Genomic DNA, 21,661 nt, shown 5'->3' with positions numbered 1-21,661 from the left:
AATTTTACCAAACATCTTTTTACAAACCGGCTAATACAATTCGATGGTCAAACCCGCTAATACAATCTGCTATTCGCTAATCGCTAACGCAATTCGCTAACCGCTAATCGCTAATTGCCAAACAAGCCAATACTCCTTTTTTTTTTCAAAAATAGCTTTATTAATAACAAACTAAAAGTCTTACAAATGATGGTCCAAAAGTGACCATAAAACAAACTTAGCCAATTACTCCTTTGACTTTTATTCTAAAGTGTTAGAGTTAGACCCGTCAAAACAGACTTTGCTCGCAAGGCTAGCCCACCCCACCCCCTACTTAGAATTATTGTTTAATATTTTAAAATTTAAATTAGTACATATGTAACAAGTTACTTTAATTATTTTTATAGTGTACAAATGGTAAAAACTTAACAAAGCAACAAACTAACAATTTAAGAATAAAAAAATAAAAAATAAAAACAAACAAACAAACAAAGGTCGGGTGGCGAGGGCCCGCCTAGCCCACAGGCCAGGGATGGGGCGGGGCTGGCCAGCAAAACCTAAGCCTGCCAAAGAGCGGGCTTTCAAGCTGAGGTGACAGCCTTTTGTACTTTTATATTTTTATTTATTATTATATTATTTTCTTGTTATTATATAATTATTATAATTATAATGTGATGTGAGAGTAAGATCAATTTTGAAAGTGAGAAAGTATTGGAGAGATGTAGAAAAAATATAATAGTGTAGAAATTGGCAATTTATATCGTGCACCAAGTCGCACATTGCATTGTGCGTCCTGGTACAAAACGACGTCGTTTTGCATTTCTTTTTTTTTGAAAATTCCGCTTTTCCGTGTTTGTTGTTAACTTGTTAAAAAATCATGTTTTGAAAATGTACATAATTGTATACGAAAATGTACATAATTGTATATGAGAATGTACATAAACTTTTAAGTTTTAACTGTTAAAAAAATCGTGTGTTCGAATGTACATAATTGTATAAAAAAAATGTACGTAATTGTATAAAATAATGTACATAATTGTATACGAGAATGTATAATTGTATAACATAATGTACATAATTATATAACATAATACACATACACTCTATCGCGTCGATTCCCTACACAACTTATCAAAACGACGTTGTTTTGGGTGGTGCGGGATGCACAGTGCTATGTGCACCATGGTGCAGGGTATAACGATTGGAAGAAATTACAAAGTTGATGGTGTGGAAATAGGATCCAATTTTGAAAGTGAGAGAGTATTGCAGCTGGTAGGGGTGATGAGCATAGGTCGGTTTCGCTCAATTCTTTGTTAATAACCAAAATTTTAAATGAACCTTCATAACCAACCGAAACTGACTAACCAATCTTCATAACCGATATAACCGAAACCGACGATTTTCGATCAGTTAAATATAACCGTATTTTTTTTAGTTAAATAGCTAAATTTATTTTATTTATTTGACTAATGCTAAAAGACTAAATTATTAAAGGAAAACAACAATATCTTAGTATTTATAATCAATTAAATTTAATGTCCTCAAGCACAATAGTAGTTTAGTGAGATATAAATGAACTATATTTATACATTATATTGTTAACAAATGTCGTGCAATCCAATAAATGATTAAAATTAATGTGATAGACTGTAGACTTGTAAAATGTAAATCTCATGGGGTTAGATTTTTTTTAGTAGATTAATCTTCAGTTTTTTGGTCGGTTTTTTATTTTCTCTTGAAAAATCAATAACTGCCCAAAAAAACTGAAATAACCAAGGGGGGTGTATCAATCATGACTTTTATAGAGTTTTAAAGACTTTTAAAATGATAGATTTTAACAATGTTGCAAAAAAACGTTAGGCGCCAAGGGGGCGCCTAGGGCCCCTAGCACCTAGGGCGCCTAGGCGTCGATTTTTTATTTTTTTATTTTATTTTTTTTTTTAAATAAAATTAAAAATTAAAAACTTTCAAAATTTAGTAATAAAACATAAGATTTTCATAGTTATTTCTTAGAAACTATTTACGAAAGTGGTTGTAAAATTGTTCAAAAGATTGTTTAAAACATCTAAATACATAAAAAACTAAAATTAAGAGCAAAAGAAGCATTTTTTGAGAAATTAGTGGACCAAACCGCCTTCGGCTTTTGCGGTGGATAGATCTCGAAAAAATACGCGATTTGAAAAAAAAAATTGTCCAAATCGGACAACCGAGTCAAAAGTTATGCCTTCCGAAACTTTTCCCACATTTTCAACAAAAAAATAATAATAATCGCCGAACCGGCCGGTTAGGCGGTCTAGGCGGCCGCCTAGACCGCCTAGCCGGCCGCGAAGGAGGCTGCCGAGGCCTTTCCTCACGGCGGCCTCCCACCGCCTAGCGCCTAGGCGCGATTTTTGCGACACTGGATTTTAATAAACTTTGATTGACTTTCATAGAGTTGTTCAAAACTTTTTAAAACTTTATAAGACTCTATAAAAGTTTATAGGAAAAACATTCATAGACATTTATCAACTTTTTATTTTAAAAAGTCTACAAAAGTCATTGAAATTCTAAATTGAATACATCTTTACAAACTTTCAATGATTTTGATTCTTATCATTTATAATTTTCTTACAAAACATTTATAATATATCATAAAATTCTTCTTATTATATAGTTCTTCACCCACATCAACATTCTCAACATTATTATTTTTATCCAAACTTATATGCTAATTACTTATATTATTAATAAACATCAAAAAAAAAAAAAAAAAAAACCATTTCATTAGAAATTCATAACAATATTGAACAATAAAATTTATAATAAAAGAATTGATTAAATAAAATATTTAAAAATATAATTACAAGTTGCATAAAATAAAAAATATATATAATATTAATAATATATATATATATAATTATACTTGATATATTGCTAGGTATCACACAAAGAACTATTATTTGCAACAGTAATTTGAGACTGCGAACAACAAGGTGCTACTGTTTGCAACCCCAAATTATTGTTACAAACAGTAGCTCGTCATTCGTAGTAACCTATTGCTAAAAAAAAAAAGGAAAAATATATATTACGAATATAAACATAAAAAGAATAAAAATCAAAATATATAAGTATTTATATGAATATTATGAAACATATACTAAAAATTGACGATGAAAAATTTGTTTTGTTCATGTATTTAGGGAGAACTAGAAAAAGTTAGGGATAAAAAATTCATAGAAAAAATAAAAATCAATATAAACAAGTAATAATAATGAAGTAAAAATAATATTATTTAACATTGGTAGAGGAAGATTGTAAAGTTTAGGAGAGAGAGAAAAATTGGTAGACGTTAAGCATGAGGAAAATATAGGATAATGAAGAAAAAAATAATTTTATTAAATTTAGATAGGTGTATAACGTTTAAATAGGGGGAAAATAGAGTTTAAATAGAGAGAGAATATATTCAAAGTTGTTAGAAAGAAAATTTTGAAATCTTGGGATTGATGGTTGGATTTAAACTATTTATATTTGAAAAAGAAAAGTCTATAAAAGTCCTAAAATTAAAAAGTCTACAAAAGTTCATAACTTTTTGAATACCACATGACTTATAAAGACTCTTTAAAAGTCTTAATCGAATACCACACGACTTTTAAATACTCTTTAAAAATCTTGATTGAATACCGCTTAACTTTTAAAGACTCTCTAAAAGTTTGAATTGAATATCTCCAAACTTTTAAAGTTCATAAAAGTCTTTAAAATTCTATGAAAGTCATGATTGAATACACTCCCAAATTTTATTTACTTTAATAACCAAAATCGAAACCGAAAATCAAAATATTCAAACGGTTTGATTTTTTATTATTGATTTTTCAGTCGGTCCGATTTTTTTTTGCTCAGGATAAAGATAGTTTGTATGCAAAATTGCAAGGAACATTTAACCCCCAAAAAAAAAAAAAAAAAAAAAAGTTTTGCCCTAAAGAGCTAGTAGAGTGGACCATGGATGGGAGTAATTTCAAAAGAAATTAAATGTAGAAGTTTCACGTGAATACATTGAAATATTCAAAGTAAACACCCCTTTGGGCGTGGTCTTTGGGACAACATCAATCATCAATTTCAGATTGACACCAAAATAAATGTCCACCTATTCTATTCACAATTTTATAAATACAAGAAAATTCTTAACCTTCCTTTCAAAAAAAAAAAAAAAATCTTAACCTTAATATTGTACTTTATAGAAATATAGAATTATACCCCTTCTTCATATTAACTTGCCCATGCTGTTCTCAAATGTAAAAGAAAATGTTATTTATGTTGTAACTCATTAACTCAAGTATGATTGATTAAAAAAATTACTAAAAGAGAAAGTAAGATACAAGGAGAGGAAATGATAGACAAGGCAAAAGGATCATCTTATGTATTCATCTGTATTCTCCACACACACACACACACACACACACACACACACACACACACACACATATATATATATATATATAATATACAAACATAATGGAAGATATAATGGATACATAAATACAAGAACCGTTACAATTGTTATATAATCTATAATAATGTCCACATAATGATATATTTATAACACTCCCCCTTGAACATTATTTGTCCACGACCTTGCCTCGTTAAAAACTTGCTAGGAAAATCATGTGGGAAAAACCTAAACAAGAAAAGAGTACAATAGAAAATATATGCATGCTTCATTAAAAACTTCACTAGAAATACCACGTGGGAAAAACCTAGTTGAAGAAAAGAGTACATGATATAGGTAAAAACATATATTGTATTGGTCGCCTCATTAAAAACCTTAACTTAAGAAAACCCCGTGGGAAAAACTTAGTTAAGAGAAAAAGAGTAGAACCATAAGCTTTCAGGGCACAATCTGCATAATCTTCAGGATTTTGGAGTTTGTCCTTTTAAGCAATTGTTTTGAAACTTTTTCCCATTGTCATTACTATATCATACTCATGCCTAGTTAAAAACTTCATTAGAAAAATCCAGTGGAAAAAATTAGTTGAGGAAAAGAGTGCATGGTGTATGTGTAGTTACTCATCAATCTTCAGGATTGATTCATGTAAAATTATACTCCCCCTCAAGATAACAATCTTGATGTCCTATACATTAAATTTTCAAAATGTATAGAGGAATTTTGTAAATAAATATGTACAATTGTCTATAGAACAAATATACTTTATAATAATCTCATGACTCTTCTAGAGCTCACGTGGGTATAAGATTGACATCATAACATCTTAGTCAAAAGATTTCATATTATTTTATCATATGAGCGACACAATCTTTATTGTCCTTTTATAGGACAATGACGGTAAATACAGTACAACCAGTTTTGGGACTTGGCGTTATGGGGATACAAAAACAGTACCCAAGTAGCCCATTATATATTGATTTGTATAAGTATCTAATCAAAATCAAGTATTGGCTAACTGGTGTTAAAAAAAAATCAAGGAAAAACTACTCGATCTTCAAGTCGAGATAATACTTATAGCTTTCACAAGCTTTTTATTTCAAAAATCTCAGTCTTTAAACATGAACTGGCATCATCAAGCTCTTTATATATTTCATTGATGTTTACACCATCAATATTGACTGAGATAATAAATAAGTCCATTATTAACTCTTTATTGAACACATAATGGTACATATTATTCCTTCTATATGAGGATAATAACCTCATTCGCAACTCTTTAAAGAGTAAATAATGGCACATAATAATACTTAAATAAATCCTCATTTCGGGATATATAAATCCATTAGAGATTTTTCAAGATAAATTTAACTGCATATCTAAATTTATTATTCTGCCAATTGTATTATGTAGCGGAACTTAATGTCATTTACCGTGGGAGAGTATATTTGAAAAGGGTCTCCGCGTGAACCCATAAGCTACAAACTCGCTTCATAATATATCCATTTTAGTGAGTCGAGCTATGTCTTAATTGCTCATTTATATGTTAAATAGTCATGACACTTCCGGTGCCTAACTCTGGATCCAGATTATCATATAACGAGCAATTTGTAATGGCAATTGTGTTGTCGACAACTATAACCTTTTATACATGTGTCCCATATTTGTAAAAGTTAATGGCAATTTCTAAAACAACCAGATTCTAGACATTTTCCAAAGATATTTTGATCTGGTCGTTCCGCATCCCTAGTATTACGTTTGTTTTGGTGCACCTATAAATTTTACTAGGGTTTTTCGTCATCTGGACGAACGTCTGCAGGACATAATTGTTCAATGCTATTTCAAGAGTGACAATGGATACATAAATACAAGAACCGTTACAACTGTTATATAATCTATAATAATGTCCACATAATTATATATTTATTACAATTTCTACCATTTTTTAAATATGAATTTCATATATATCATACCTTTTGTTTTCATTGACTCCATGTGATTTAATTGATTTTGTTAAGAGTTAATCAATACTATTTGATACAAAAATATTAATATTAATATAATTTAAAAACTTTATTTCTCTTACTAAAATTATTATATAATATTCATTCATTATTTATTTTCATTGGTCACTCATAAATTGACCTATGTCATCATAAATTATTTAAAATGTATATAATAACAAATATTAAAAAAGTCTAGTACAGCACTAGAGTATGTCATGTACTGTATATATTAATAAGTGATTTTTGTAGGAATATAACATTATTCTATCTATAAAAGCTTAAAAAAAAATTATTTTATTTTATTTTTTATAAATTGGTCGACTCACTACAAAAAAAAAAAAAAAAAAAAAAAAAAAAAAAAAGTGTTCGGTAAATTTGTTAGTTGATTGAGTTAATGGGTTTGACTAGTTGATAGCATTAACTGATTGTAGAAAAGTGTTTGGTAAATTAGCTGTTAGTTTATTACGTACAAAATGACTTTTTTAAAAAGCTGACCGAAAAAAAGCTATTTTGAGTAGCTTTTTGAATTTTAGTATTTTGGAACAATAAGTTATTACAAAAAGCTAATTAATCAAACACTTATATTGATTGTTTAACTAAGTCAAACAGCTAATAATGATCAAATAAGTCAAAATTGCTGATAGGCTAACTATTTTACCAAACAGGCCAGGGCCAAAATAATTTCAAACACTAATAAAATATAAAAAATAATCTAATAACTTAATAATATGTTAAAAATTAATTTAAAGAAAAAAAAGGGAAAATGTAGTGTGTTTTTTTTGGGTGTAAATCACGAGGTGTTCCGGGTCCACCCGACTAATCTTCGCTCGCTCCGGTTGACACGAAAACTGGCCCAAGTTATCTCAAAATTCTTTTCCACAAAGAGAGCTCATTTGTCACTTGAACCACCCCATTGGATCAGGGACGAAGCCAGGAATTTTGTTGAGAGGGGGTGAAGAAGCAGGGACGGATCCATCAATTTTTTCGAGTGAAGGCAAAACATTAAAACAAAAGAGATAATTTTAAAAAAATTACCCAAGAAATATAGGTATAAATATTATTGGATATTGGCGAAAAATAAAACACGTCAAAATTTTATTAAAAATATTCATAACAAAATATGGAACATAATTAATTTGATAAAATAATTTGAATAGAGAACACATTATAAATTGCACATCTCATAACAATGTGATTGTGTTGAAGTCAAAGAGAAATTATAAAATTGTGTTAATCTAACAAAGGATTCAAACACCAAGACTTTGTGGTCTAATGATAACCGGGTTGGACATCTATTTGGAGGGTTGTGAGTTCAAGCCTCAGTGGGTTGAGAAGTATATGAACAGATATTACAATGTAATAGAGTCAGTAGCGTTCAAAAAAAAAAAACAAAAAAAAAAACAAAAAAACAAAGGATTCAAACTCTAGATCTTCATTATAACTAAACATATGCTAAATATAGGTATAAATATTATTGGATATTGGCGAAAAATAAAGCACGTCAAAATTTTATTAAAAATATTCATAACAAAATATGGAACATAATTAATTTGATAAAATAATTTGAATAGAGAACACATTATAAATTGCACATCTCATAACAATGTGATTGTGTTGAAGTCAAAGAGAAATTATAAAATTGTGTTAATCTAACAAAGGATTCAAACACCAAGACTTTGTAGTCTAATGATAACCGGGTTGGACATCTATTTGGAGGGTTGTGAGTTCAAGCCTCAGTGGGTTGAGAAGTATATGAACAGATACTACAATGTAATAGAGTCAGTAGCGTTCAAAAAAAAAACAAAAAAAAAAAAACAAAAAAAAAAAACAAAAAAACAAAGGATTCAAACTCTAAATCTTCATTATAACTAAACATATGCTAAATATAGGTATAAATATTATTGGATATTGGCAAAAAATAAAACACGTCAAAATTTTATTAAAAATATTCATAACAAAATATGGAACATAATTAATTTGATAAAATAATTTGAATAGAGAACACATTATAAATTGCACATCTCATAACAATGTGATTGTGTTGAAGTCAAAGAGAAATTATAAAATTGTGTTAATCTAACAAAGGATTCAAACACCAAGACTTTGTGGTCTAATGATAACCGGGTTGGACATCTATTTGGAGGGTTGTGAGTTCAAGCCTCAGTGAGTTGAGAAGTATATGAACAGATACTACAATGTAATAGAGTCAGTAGCGTTCAAAAAAAAAAAAAAAAAAAAAAAAAAAAAACAAAGAATTCAAACTCTAGATCTTCATTATAACTAAACATATGCTCTACCACTTAATTTATCTCACTTCTTATTAACATTTATCTGTTTCTTTATAATAATATTAAAATTTGTACTATATATACATATATACATATAACTATTATATATAGGGTGGGAGTGGGGTGCCCCGCCCCCTTTCACTCCGTCCATGCATTGGATCAAAGGCTAGTGTGCATCGTAATATTATTTAACGTAATTCATTCTTCCCAAACGATTAAATTTCTTGAGCAGCATTGTCGCATTGACGCTGACCTGTGCGCCAATCATGTTAGGGAGATGACGGAAAAAAGAACAATGACTGGCTATAAATTTGTTTAAATTCCTTTTTGTGAACAAATTGAAAGTCGACATCAAATCTTACAACATACAAATATAAATATAATACTACGTTAAAAGAATGCAAATTCTCTAGTAAGACCGACTCGGCAAATTATATCATAAATTAAGATTTACTTTGTATTGGAGATCTTAGTCTGAAATGATACTCAAATTATGTGATTGTAAATATATTATGTACTTATAAATAAATTGAATGTACATAATATTTATCTGTAGGGGTCACACTTGCCAGGAATAAAAATTTTGTTACTTTTAAAGAAAAATGTAATAGTTTTGAAGAAAAATGTAATACTTTTGCATTTTGATGTAAAAATATTATATTTTCCATGAAAAGTATTACATTTTTCATAATAAGTAATGTTGGCAACCTTACTTACAAGGGAAAATATAATATTTTTGAGAAAAAATGTAATACTTTTAAATCGAAATGTAAAAGTATTACATTTTCCTTTAAAAGTATTACATTTACTCTTATAAGTAATAAAAATTTTATTCTTGATTAGTATTACATTTGAGCATATATGTATGACATTTTTGCATATAAATATTACATTTTCATCTTGACACGACCCGTCTCACACAGATTTTTACATATAATTTTTAAATTGAAAGTACATACTCTGAATGCCGTTTTGAATCGAGGTCCACAACTCAAGGTTGACCTTACTCAATGGTATAACAATTGAACTCTCACATGTCTCAATCAGTGAAACGGATTGGATCAATGTAATTTGAGTCTTCTGGTATATGGACTTACTACATAGTGATATTATTTCCATATATTGATATATCTACTATTCTGTTATGTTATTAATTTATTCATTGCAAAATGTGGATTACATTTATGCTATAAAGTACTACGTATAAGGCTTAAAATATTGATTATATATGAAATTATGTTATGTTATTGCTTTATTTCATACAAATTGTGCATTAAAGTTTCGTTATAAAGAACTACATTTATAATTTAAAGTATTGATGATATATACAATTATGTTGTATTATTACTTTATGTCATATGCTTAAAATATTGATTATATATGCAATTCTGTTATGACGCATTTTTATTAGATCCGACCTCATTCACCAATTGTGACACGTGAGACGGTCGCACATGAGACTAGCCCTAATAGGAATAACACTTAAATAGGACACTAAATTACATGCTAAATACAATTGGTCTATCCAACTCAAAAAAAAAAAAAATGCAATTGTGTCATTGAGCAGTTTAAAATCATGTAATTAATCTAGAATTGACATGTTCTTCCGGTTACTATTAATGTGGCGGTCATCACATTAAAAATTATTATTATTAATTTATTTAATAACTATAAATAAAATAAAATCATTTTAAAAAAAATCACCCCTCCCCCGTCTTCGTCTTTACCAGGAGATGAAGAAAACCTCTTTGGCCTCAGGTCAGAGATGAAGGTCATTTTTTTAATCTGTTCAAGGATCTAATTGTAATTTTTTTTAATTAGATGACCCGGTTGTATTTTTACATGTAGTTCGATGACTTATTTGAATATTATTCCAATGTTAAAATAATCAACATCAAAATTAAATTTCTATATTATTGACATACGAGTATGCAAATACATCATAAATTTTTCTCCGAATTAATTAATAGTTTGATGTTATGTTAATAAATGCGTGATCTTCAACCATTGAGTGGTATTGCGATATAGAAAATTGAACTTTGCTTATAAAGATGAAATCTCTGCTCAAAGAGTCCCACACTCTAAAGTAAAAATTGAACCTATAATGGAGCATTTCTAATAGTTTAGTTTTTGCACAACATTTTAAGAAGCCAAATAAGAGAGAGAGGAAGGAGATAAAAGTAGAAAAGAAAAAAGAAAAAGAAAAAAATGCTGACAATTGGAGGAAGAAAAAAAAAAAAAAAGGAAAGCAAAGATAAAATGTCAGAGTGGCCGCCTGCTGGTGGCCACTCTAAAGCGCCCCAACAGGCGCATAGTACGCTCCAAGCGCGTCCCTGCGCCTTATTTTTCCTCTCTTGCAAAAACCAAGGCCTTTGTAGGAGAAGTCAAAATACTCTCTCTCCTCCACATAAGCCACACCAAGAAGGACAAGAATCACTAAGAGCATCCATAATAGTTGAAATATTTTGTGATTTTTGATGAGTTCTTGTAAATATGATTAGAAAAGAGAATATGGGAAAAAAGAAAAAAAAAATTAACAAAATTATTTTTTTTTAATAATAAATGTTACTTGTCAGGCACGCGGTCAGCACGCCAGCGTAGTGCACGCACCCGTTGGGCGCACATCTGAAGCCGAGTTGGGCAATAGAGGTATTTTGAGGTGGGACCCATTTTGCTGCAATAACTTTGTCCCTTGCAGATGCTCTCCAATTTTCTCTTTTTTGCCTCTCTATCTCTTCTCCACCATGACTTACTTTTTCTTAGAATTTGTGCATTATCCACCATTGTGGGTGCTCTAATGGAGATGCCTTAAAAAATACTACGAAGAATTATTTTTTTTTATAAGTATACATTAAATACTTGAACTTATATTATATTTTATATATATATATATATATATATATATATATATATATATATATATATATATACTTATTTTATTCCAATTTGTAAGCTAATTGGATAATTAGTTAAGATCACAAAACAAATTTTAAGTATACTTGTATTTTTTTTTTTTTTTTTTTTGTATCCTTCCCTTCGTCTTTCTTTCAAGATCCAAGTCTTTGCCCCATAAACAACGCTAGAGACCAATAATATATAAAAGAAAGAAAAAAAAAAACCCCAACGTTTACGTCAAAACCATTTTCTCTCTCCGCAACTTCTCCCTCCCTTCGGCAGTCCAAAGTCAAGTCCAAGTCAACTGTGAATGTCTGAATGCTCCACCGTTAAATTCCCACTTCCCCTCCTTCTCACAACACAAACCACTCCTTCTCTTCTTCCTCCTCTAGCTCAAATGCAAGCCTATAATGTCTTCACCCTTCTCTTACTTCTCTTTACCCTCCACTCTGCTGTTTCTGAAATCTTCTTTGAAGAACGCTTCGAAGGTGATTTTCGATTTTCTCTCTTTTTCTTTTTTTTTTTGGATGATTTATTTTACTTTTTTCTTTACTGGGTAGCTAAACTTTTGAATTTTTTTTTTTTTGGAAATGAAAGATGGGTGGAGAGACAGATGGGTGATATCAGATTGGAAGAGGAGCGAAGGCAAAGCTGGGAGTTTTAAGCACTCTGCCGGCAAGTGGCATGGTGATCCGGATGACAGAGGTAAAAATACTTTTTTTTTATTGTTTTCTTTTTCGAAAGTAAAAGATTTGTTTGAAGTTTAATTCAATTTTGGTACTTCGTATAATCTTAGCTATTCCATGTACTTCAATTCGAAGTAATGATTTGTATTCCGTTATCTTTTCTGGTCATCAGTTACTAATATTTAATGGAATTTGGTACGGAGTAATATTTTATGTGTTTACTAATATTTAATGGAATTTGGTAATCTAAGCTAACTTACTGTTCTCCAGTTCAAGTTAATAGGTCATATTAATAGTTAGTTCATGAATTTCATAAGAACTTGATACCATTGGTTGAGTTTGGAATTGTAAGAAATAATGTGTATAAAGACCAATATGTCCTTACCAATAATAATGACAATAAAAGTAAGAGTGATTTTTAAATTAAAATATTACGGAGTATAATAATTTATAAATTACAATATCAAAAATTAAAATATTATAATTATAGATTTTATTGTAATAATATAATAAAAATTATTATACATATTTCGTCTAAGGCTATGAGGACAAAATTGTTATATCAAGTGATAAATTGTTCCAATGTCCTCGGAAAACAAAATACCAATGTGGTGCCTTGGAAATCTTTTTCCTCGTATTTGAATAGTTGAGGGACTAATGGAGTAATGGTGGATAATTTTACAGGTATCCTAACATACCCTGATGCCAAGCACTATGCCATATCTGCAAAGATACTGGAGTTAAACAACAAGAATAGGACTCTTGTGATTCAGTACTCTATCCGATTTGAGCAAGAGATTGAATGTGGTGGTGGATATATTAAGCTTCTCTCTGGTTATGTCAACCAGAAGAAATTTGGAGGTGACACGCCATACAGGTTCGTGATCTGCAATCCAAATTGCACTTTTCAACTACCTTGTATTATTTTTCATAGCCCTTTAATAGGATAGGAAGAATTGTTCTTCCATTTTTGCTCCTATACGTCTTAACTATTTTGTCAGCCATTGCAGACATATATTATTCTTGTATGTATAAATCTATAAAAGGATTTCAAGGTATTTGCCATCGTTGGAGTGTGAGGACCAAATTGCCCTCCCTAATAATCCAACATCTTTCCCCAGGAATTACAATTAGACAGACATTTTGGTTTTTATACTACTTATTCCCTTTTAGTTTCCATATATACCAAATGGGGAAATCAACATTTTGGTCCATCAATTGTTCCCCAACTGTCAATCTAGTCCTTAGCTTTCAATTTCAACCAATTTGATCTTCAAATTGTTTAAAATTTTATCAATTAAACCCTTCTATGGACCAAATTAATAAAATTTAAAAAAGTTGAGATAACCATTTTGGTCCCTGAAAGGATTTAATTGACTAAATTTTAAATAATTCGAGGATCAAATTGGTTGAAATTGAAACTAGGGATTACATTGACAGTTGGAAAACAATTGAGGAACCAAAATGTTGATTAACTCTATACCAAATACTATAATTGAAATTCCCAATAATTATATTCCTGTCTACCAAACAATAGAATTTGAATTCCTACTTTATTCCCACATTATTCCTTTCCCATTTCCCATTGAATCACAATTCCTTTCCTCCCTAATTCCCTCCTTCCATCCAAACGACCTGTTAGAGTTGTTATAGGGTTGACCACTTTGCAACTATACTCAATAATATTAATGCACTAAGATGTATTTTTATAAGCAGTATTACATAGACAAGCAAGAGATAGGCTATCATATACTGAAGTTACGTGAACATCCTTTTCATGTTTGTGGTCATTTTTGTTTCTGTTACGGTCAAAAAGAAAAATGGAATAAAAGAAGTAAACACGTTAGCTATTAGAAGATTCACTATATCCTGTTTTAGATTCTTGAATTTGGGACCTCCGTTTCCTTTGTATCACTCTCAAATTGCTCGCTAAAAGTTTTGCATATCTGTGCAGTCTTATGTTTGGACCAGATATCTGTGGCACACAGACAAAGAAGCTCCATGCTATCGTTTCCTATCAGGGACAAAATTATCCCATAAAAAAGGAGTTAGAGTGTGAAACAGATAAGTTAACTCATTTCTACACATTCATTATAAGGCCGGATGCAACATATAGTATCCTTATTGATAACCGTGAGAGAGAGTCCGGAAGCCTTTACAGTGACTGGGATATCCTTCCTCCTCGTAAGATCAAAGATATTCATGCTAAAAGGGTAATATACTTGTGACTTTGATGCATTATACAAGTTTATCGTTTAGAAGTTAGAACCTATACTTTTATGTATGTAACTTCTTTATTTTTATTTATTTTGATAAGTAAACATATTTCATTAAAAGCCTCAAAAATAATAAATTTTGAGTTTTCCTTCTTTCTCTTCTCCAGCCTGCAGATTGGGATGATAGAGAGTATATTGAAGACCCGAATGATGTAAAACCAGAGGTAAGAAAAAAGAATAACTGCCTGAAGTGGTGAGTATCTTTAGAATTACGTCCACTTTTAATAACCGAAGTTATGCTGCAGGGATATGACAAAATTCCAGCTGAGATTCCTGATCCAAAGGCTAAAAAGGTTCACACTTTCCCTCCCCCTCTATTTACCAAACACATTTCTACAATCAGCTAATGTTATCAATTAGTTATACCCTCTAATTAACCCAATCAGCTAACAGCTAACAACCATTTTACCAAACAGGGCCAATTACTTTAGTGATTGAACCGCTTAATCTGTCTACAAAATGGATGGTTTTGGTTAATAACCGGAGTAAATAATAAGAATTGTCCTTAAACATGGCTTAACCTCGTTTTTCTTTATTAGCCTGCTGATTGGGATGATGATGAGGATGGAATATGGAAACCAGCAAAGGTACCAAATCCAGCATTTAAAGGACCATGGAAACGCAAGGTGCTCTACCCCCCCCCCCCCCCCCCCCCTCCTCAATTGCTTAATTCCCCACTTTTTTTAGACCAGAAGTTGTGAACTTCAAGCTCAAGATCTCATATTCGAACCTTTTTCTAACCCTAAGGTCTGGTTAATTTTACAGAAAATCAAGAACCCAAACTACAAGGGAAAGTGGAAAATTCCATGGATTGATAACCCAGGTAGGTCTTCACTCTTCACTATGCAATTCCATTACAATTCAATCTAAAAATACCTTCAAATGATCTCATAAGAAAAGCGCCTTACAAAGTATCATGTACCTATCTTTTGTTAAATTTAAATTTACACATTGTCCTCTGCAGAGTTCGAAGATGACCCTGACATCTATGTGTTGAAGCCAATTAAATATGTTGGCATTGAAGTTTGGCAGGTAAGAGATGTGCCTATTTTCCACGACTTTGGGTTACAAACTTACAAATAATTCTGTCACCCTTTATTTCAATTCTTCTGTTCCCTTGTTATCCATTGAGCCTGGTATTTATTTTATTCTGTACTTAGTTAACCCGTAAAATATGTTTGCTCTATAGGTAAAAGCTGGCTCAGTGTTTGACAACATTTTGATTTGTGATGACCCGCAATATGCAAAACAAGTTGTGGAAGAGGTTTGGGCACATAGGGAGGTGAGTTTATGTTGAATTTCATTTTTCCTAGATGCACCGTACCTCTAATGGTAAGAACCTGATTTATGCTGCTGTTAAACGGTGGAATTCCAGGCTGAAAAGGAGGCATTTGAAGAGGCAGAGAAAGTGAGAAGAGCTCAGGAAGAGGAGGTTGTCAATTGTCAAGAGCTATATGAAATTATGAATAGCTTTATCGTCATTTCTTTCAATTGTTTGAACTACAATTTTTCTAAGCAGTGTATATGAACGATGTAATTTGCAGGAAGCTAGACGAGCAAGAGAGGAAGGTGAGAAGAGGAGAAAAGACCGGGATCACCGTTACAGGCGCCGACGAAGGGTATCTTTTCTTCTTTCATATGTCTTTGAGTCTTTTCCCCTAATCACAGCAGTTATTTCATTTAAGAATAGTCTTTTTTGTTCTTCTCTCTCCCCTGAAACCCTGCTTCCAATATTTTCTTTACTAATAATGGTTAACTGGTACCTGCTTGGTTGGCGTGAGTGGCCGTGCACTCTCATCCCTTAAGAGAGGTCGGGAGTTCAAACCCCCTCTTGTATGGAAAAACCAATCTGGCCAGCACTTTGCCCCTTAATTGGGCCAACCCGGTGCAAGTGGGGATTAGTTTGAGTATGGTACGGGCTTAAAGGTGCCTCCTACAGTTAGGGTCTACTCAGGACACCTCATGGTCTAACCAAAAAAAATTAAAAAAATTAAGGGTTAACTGATTTTCTAGAATGGTTGTTAAGCATTGATAGCTGTAGAAATATTGTTGTGGATAGTAATACTATTAATTTTGAACTCGTTACTTCTGCTGATAGATGCTGCTAATGATTTTGCACACTTAAGAACTATTGATGAAATTTTACTTTAGCTCTGTAGCTTGGATGACATCCTATTTAATGATTCATTGTTTAGTCTAAAACTGCATATTAGCATTCTTAGTACTAATGCCAGAAAGAGGGAAATTTGAGAACTGATTCTTGGTCTTTATCTTGCAGTATGATCGACATGATTACGACGACCATGTAAGTTTACGATCCTATCTTTTTTACATATATCTGTTCACAATGAAGTTCTAGATCTTCCTTATTAAACACCTTTTGCATGCTTACTAGAAAATGAAAGTGAAACTAATAGTTCAACTTCCAAATGAAGGACTTTCCTTCAATGTAATCTCTCTCTCTAAAAACGCACTTTTTCTTTTGAAAAGTTTGCTGAAAGAACTTTGGGCATGGATAACAACTCAACTACACCTTATACCAAAAGTTGGGCTCTACTAGGGGGTAACTCTAACCACAAGGTCACGAGTTTGAATCCCAACCCTCTTGGTTTGAGGCTTTGAGATGGTCAGCTATTGACAACCTAGGCTGGTTTACCTCCTTGTGGTCCTTTGCCGGCTAGAGTCACAAGGTGGGGTTTACCCAGTGCACATCCTCTGCTAGTGGCTGGGGGTTTCCCTCGATCACCCCAAAAATAGTTGGGCTCTACTCTATGGATTCTATTTCACCATTCAGCTCACTTTGATTTCATCTTGGGCATAACCCCCTTAAATATGTTAACTTGTTAAGATGTACTATTTACAAGTCTTCTTCTAACTCTTCCATGGTTATTATGCATCTTCCATAGTCCTAATGATTAAAGTATTCTCCATCTTGTAGGATGAGCTTTGAGATCTGCTTCGGTTTCTCTGGCTTTAAGGCCCAAAGTGTGTTGAGACATGAGCTTATGGTATTCTTCCGCAACTGCCGCGCTGCTGCTTCATTCCCTCTCTTTTTGCATATTTAGAATGGTTGTGTTATTCTTGTTGTAACATTAAAATGGCTTTGTAGTGACTGGAACCAAATTCCAAAAATGATTTTGATTTTTGAACTACTTATACAAGCCTCTTGTTGCTTAGATAATTCGCATACTTGATTATATAATGCTTGAGCAGTTTACACTAATGAAGTGTTCTGTTTAGATTATATAACATCTTTGTAATAAGTCATTGAAATGTTATACACTTACGTATTCAATGTGGGCTTAATCTATAAGTTGCGGTCACACTCCATGGGTCTGACATATATACTTTTTAATAGAAAGAGAGGCAAAAAAGCTCGAGTTTTACAGTTGAAACAAGCTTCTTCTTTTTTTTTTTCCAACAAGTTCTAGTTTAGTTAAATGAAGCACAAATTCATGGGGGGTGAAGTCCTCAATTTGCCTACCCTCAGTCCTTAGCCTGCCATTGCCCATTGCTCAAGAATACATACAGATGCAACACACCCACATAAAACAACACCATTTTGCTTTAAGACCAGATAGCACTCTTCTTTAAGCACATGTACATTTACTTGAAATCTTCTGTAGTATGTTTATTGATTTAATGTCATCTGGGGTATAGTGGTTTTGCCACATTTAGTTCTAAATTTTCAAATTAATCATTTATGGTCCTTCAATTTTTAAATTGTAACTAACCGTGGTCATTCAACTTTCAAATTGTAACCAGTCGGTTCTTCTAAACAAGCTCAGTCCTAACATTTTATAAGCCCTGGGCGTGGCAAAAAAAATGGGTCATACATGAAATTAATATATATTTTTATAACTAAAATTTAAGTTAAATAAGAGGAAAATACTAACATCAACACAGTGACTAATTCCCTCGCTGAATTGTAAGTACCTCTAATGGGTGTGACAACTGGTATAGAAAGTTAATATATATTTTTATAACTAAAATGTAAGTTAAATAAGGGGAAAATTTGTAGGTACCTCTAATGGGTGGAATAGCTGGCATAGAGAGTTAATATATATATTTTTATAACTAAAATTTAAGTTAAATAAGGGGAAAATACTAATGTCAACATAGTGGCTGCTCCATATACCTAAAGCCAATGATCGAACCCTTGACGTTTGATTAAGGATTGATAAGTCCATTCCACTCAACCACACCTCAAGTTTATAGACAATCACATTGTTTATTATAATAAATAATAAAGTAGTTATTAATAAAAATTTATAAAACAAAACTTACAAATAAGAGCAGTGCATTAAATCATCTTAATTATTGAGAGCAAATGAGCAATAAATTAAGATAATTCTTATAAAAAAAGTAAACTATCTTTCAAAATATCCTATATATAATAAAGTCATATGGTCTTGTGAAAATTAAATGGTGATCATCAACATTTAATTTTCACAAGACCATAATAATATTGTTAATTATAATAACAATAACAATAATAATAATAATTGCAATAATAATAATGATAATAATTTTCACTGACAGTTTCTAATATATATATATATATATATATATATATATATATATATATATATATATATTTATTTATTTATTTATTAATTATATTTATTTATATTTCAATTTCTACTGGCAAATTATTGTGTGAACGATGGTCCACATAATTGTAGGGATCATGAATATCAAATACATTTTTAATATATTAAAAATACATTATTTTTATATTGAAAGTACCTTACATACATATATAATGTACCCTTAGTAATTTAAAATATACTTTTTATTTCATGCAACCTCAAAGTTCATAAGTTTGAAATTAATATATGGCATAGCTAGGCGGCCTAATATTTAAGATTGTTGATGTGCATATTGAGGACTACGGAGACAAAGATGCGTTATTCGTGGATTCATCGGATACTATCCAACAACACTCTCCAACTTAATTGACATGAAGTAGGCTTAGTAACATTAAGATTATATTCTCGAATTATTAGTTCTCATCTTTTATTGATTACACACTTAATTCGATAGTATTTAAAAGAAAAAATCAATGTTCGAACTAAGGTTGTGATTTTGGTCTTTAAAGGTCAATTGTACGTTGCTACATCTAGAGTTAGAAATCTCAAAGGTCTAAAAATTTTGATCTGTGGACTCTAAAATTGTAATTCAATTACTATTGTAGTTTACTAAGTTCTTAAAAATTTGTAATATTAAATACTATGTGCTAAATTTTTAATATAGTTTAAGATTTGTAGTAATCACCCACCTTAAATATTATTTTAATTGTAAATATATTTATGTTCATAATTTTATCATAGGAATTCACACATAATAATTATTAAATAACAAAAATTTTATATATGAATAAACTTCATATAGGGTATATTTTTATAACATATTTTCCGTGCATCGCACGGGACAAATACTAGTTTTATATAATATATATATATATAATGTAGTGGGGTGTGGTGGTGGACCCCTCTCAAATGTGGGTCCTGGGCAAGGGCCCAGCCCACCCTTGCCAAGGGTCGGGCCTTCTTTTGAAAGGACCACAGTTGGTTAAAATTAGAAAGTTGAAGGAATATGGTGGTTAACTCAAAAGTTGAAGGATCTCAATTGATTAAAATTTGGAAGTTGAAAAAATATGGGTGATTAACTTGAAAGTTTAGAACTAAACGTGATAGAACCACTATACTCTTGAAGGACCCTAGATGGCAATAACTCTACGTTTATCAGTAGCCAAATTCTTTGCTCAAACCAACCATTTTCACAACTTCAAGAACATACAACTTGAGCTTTTGCACAAATTCACAAATACGAATCTCTACATTCTGAAAATTAGATATTAATGTTTTTGAAATTTAGAGCATCACATGTATGACACTAAGAGCATCCATACTAGTTGAGTTTTTGCACAATTTTTAAGAATGTCATGTAGGAGGGAGACAAAAATAGGAGAGAAAAAGAAAAGAAAAGAAAAAGATATTCTGACAATTTAAAAAAAAAAAAAAAAACAGAAAAAGGTTAGTTTCAGTCTGACGGCCACTCTAACGCGTCCTAACGGGCGCGTGGGAAACACGCGACCGCTGGGGTGCAAAGTTGCGCCTAAACGCACTATTTTGGGCTTTTTTTTTTTTTTTTTTTTTTTTTTGGTCCGGCAAAAAACCTGTTTTGCAGGAGGAATAATTGACCAAAAACTATATAGTTCCCATCAACCAAAAACCATCTAGTGATTTTACTACTGTTCCAAAAACTATGCAAATTAAAATGCACTGATATGAATGCTCTAATCTACCCTCTCAATCAAAATTAAAAGCATGCAGCTTTTCAATCTGTGAAAGCCAAGATAAGATGAAATCATGTCTAGGGCCTCTATAGTACGTACATATAGGTGAAAATGGAATTCCATGAACACATTAGTTCTCAAAATAAACATATATCTCATTTGGCACATTTCAAAGCCGCAAATGAACAAACATCTTAAGCAAATAAATGATACGATAGTTCATCTAAGCCTACAAAAAGAATAAAGCCAAACAAACCTCTTTCTGATCCGGCATCATGCATTCCCCTTTCAAAACCATCTACTTTTCCTTCTCCTAGAAATCTTCATAGTCCCAAAGGTCTCATCTACTGTCACATGCCTAAATACCCATTCAAGCAAAAACACAAACAGATACAGTCATTACCAAAACGCAAGAAAAAGCCAAACTTTTACTTTCCATCACATCCATATGGGCAAAAACACAATAACTACTAGAAATAACCAAATAACCAACAAAAGGAGCTGCCCAATACACACCAAAAAAAAGTCAAAAACACCTATTTAAAGAAATGCACAAATAAATAGAAAAGGAAACCATAAAAAAAAAAAAAAAAAAAAAAAAAAAAAAAAAAAAAAAAAAAAAAAACAAGAAACAAGAGTGTATACCCTATTAGCAACTTGGGTCTCGTATTAGGAATCGAGACTCAAAAAACAATAGAACATTTGATAACAGTTTTCAGGCGTGTGAAAAACATTGTCCTAAAAGTTTTTTATTTTTCTTACTAAGCAACAAGGATTTCTAATTTCCCTTACAAAGGAACAAGGGTGATGGAT

The 21,661-nt window shown here is 31.2% G+C and overlaps 1 protein-coding gene across 1 annotated transcript; it reads left to right on the top strand.

Annotated features, from left to right (window-relative positions):
* The first annotated feature begins 11,880 nt into the window (after window positions 1–11,880).
* LOC109164123 (calreticulin-3-like) lies at window positions 11,881–17,857 on the top strand. The gene is made up of 14 exons (XM_019312898.1): window positions 11,881–12,073; window positions 12,183–12,290; window positions 12,956–13,148; window positions 14,226–14,484; window positions 14,655–14,711; window positions 14,793–14,840; window positions 15,087–15,173; window positions 15,313–15,370; window positions 15,512–15,579; window positions 15,737–15,829; window positions 15,923–15,979; window positions 16,092–16,166; window positions 16,826–16,852; window positions 17,486–17,857. The coding sequence occupies exons 1-14, from the start codon at window positions 11,896–11,898 to the stop codon at window positions 17,495–17,497; spliced, it is 1,320 nt and encodes a 439-aa protein (XP_019168443.1). The 5' UTR covers window positions 11,881–11,895; the 3' UTR covers window positions 17,498–17,857.
* Window positions 17,858–21,661: the final 3,804 nt, after the last annotated feature.

Source organism: Ipomoea nil, unplaced genomic scaffold (assembly GCF_001879475.1).
Source record: "Ipomoea nil cultivar Tokyo-kokei standard unplaced genomic scaffold, Asagao_1.1 scaffold3056, whole genome shotgun sequence".
NCBI lineage: Eukaryota > Viridiplantae > Streptophyta > Magnoliopsida > Solanales > Convolvulaceae > Ipomoea > Ipomoea nil.
The sequence above is the reverse complement of the archived record's forward strand: the minus strand, read 5'-3'. Positions and strand labels throughout refer to the sequence as shown.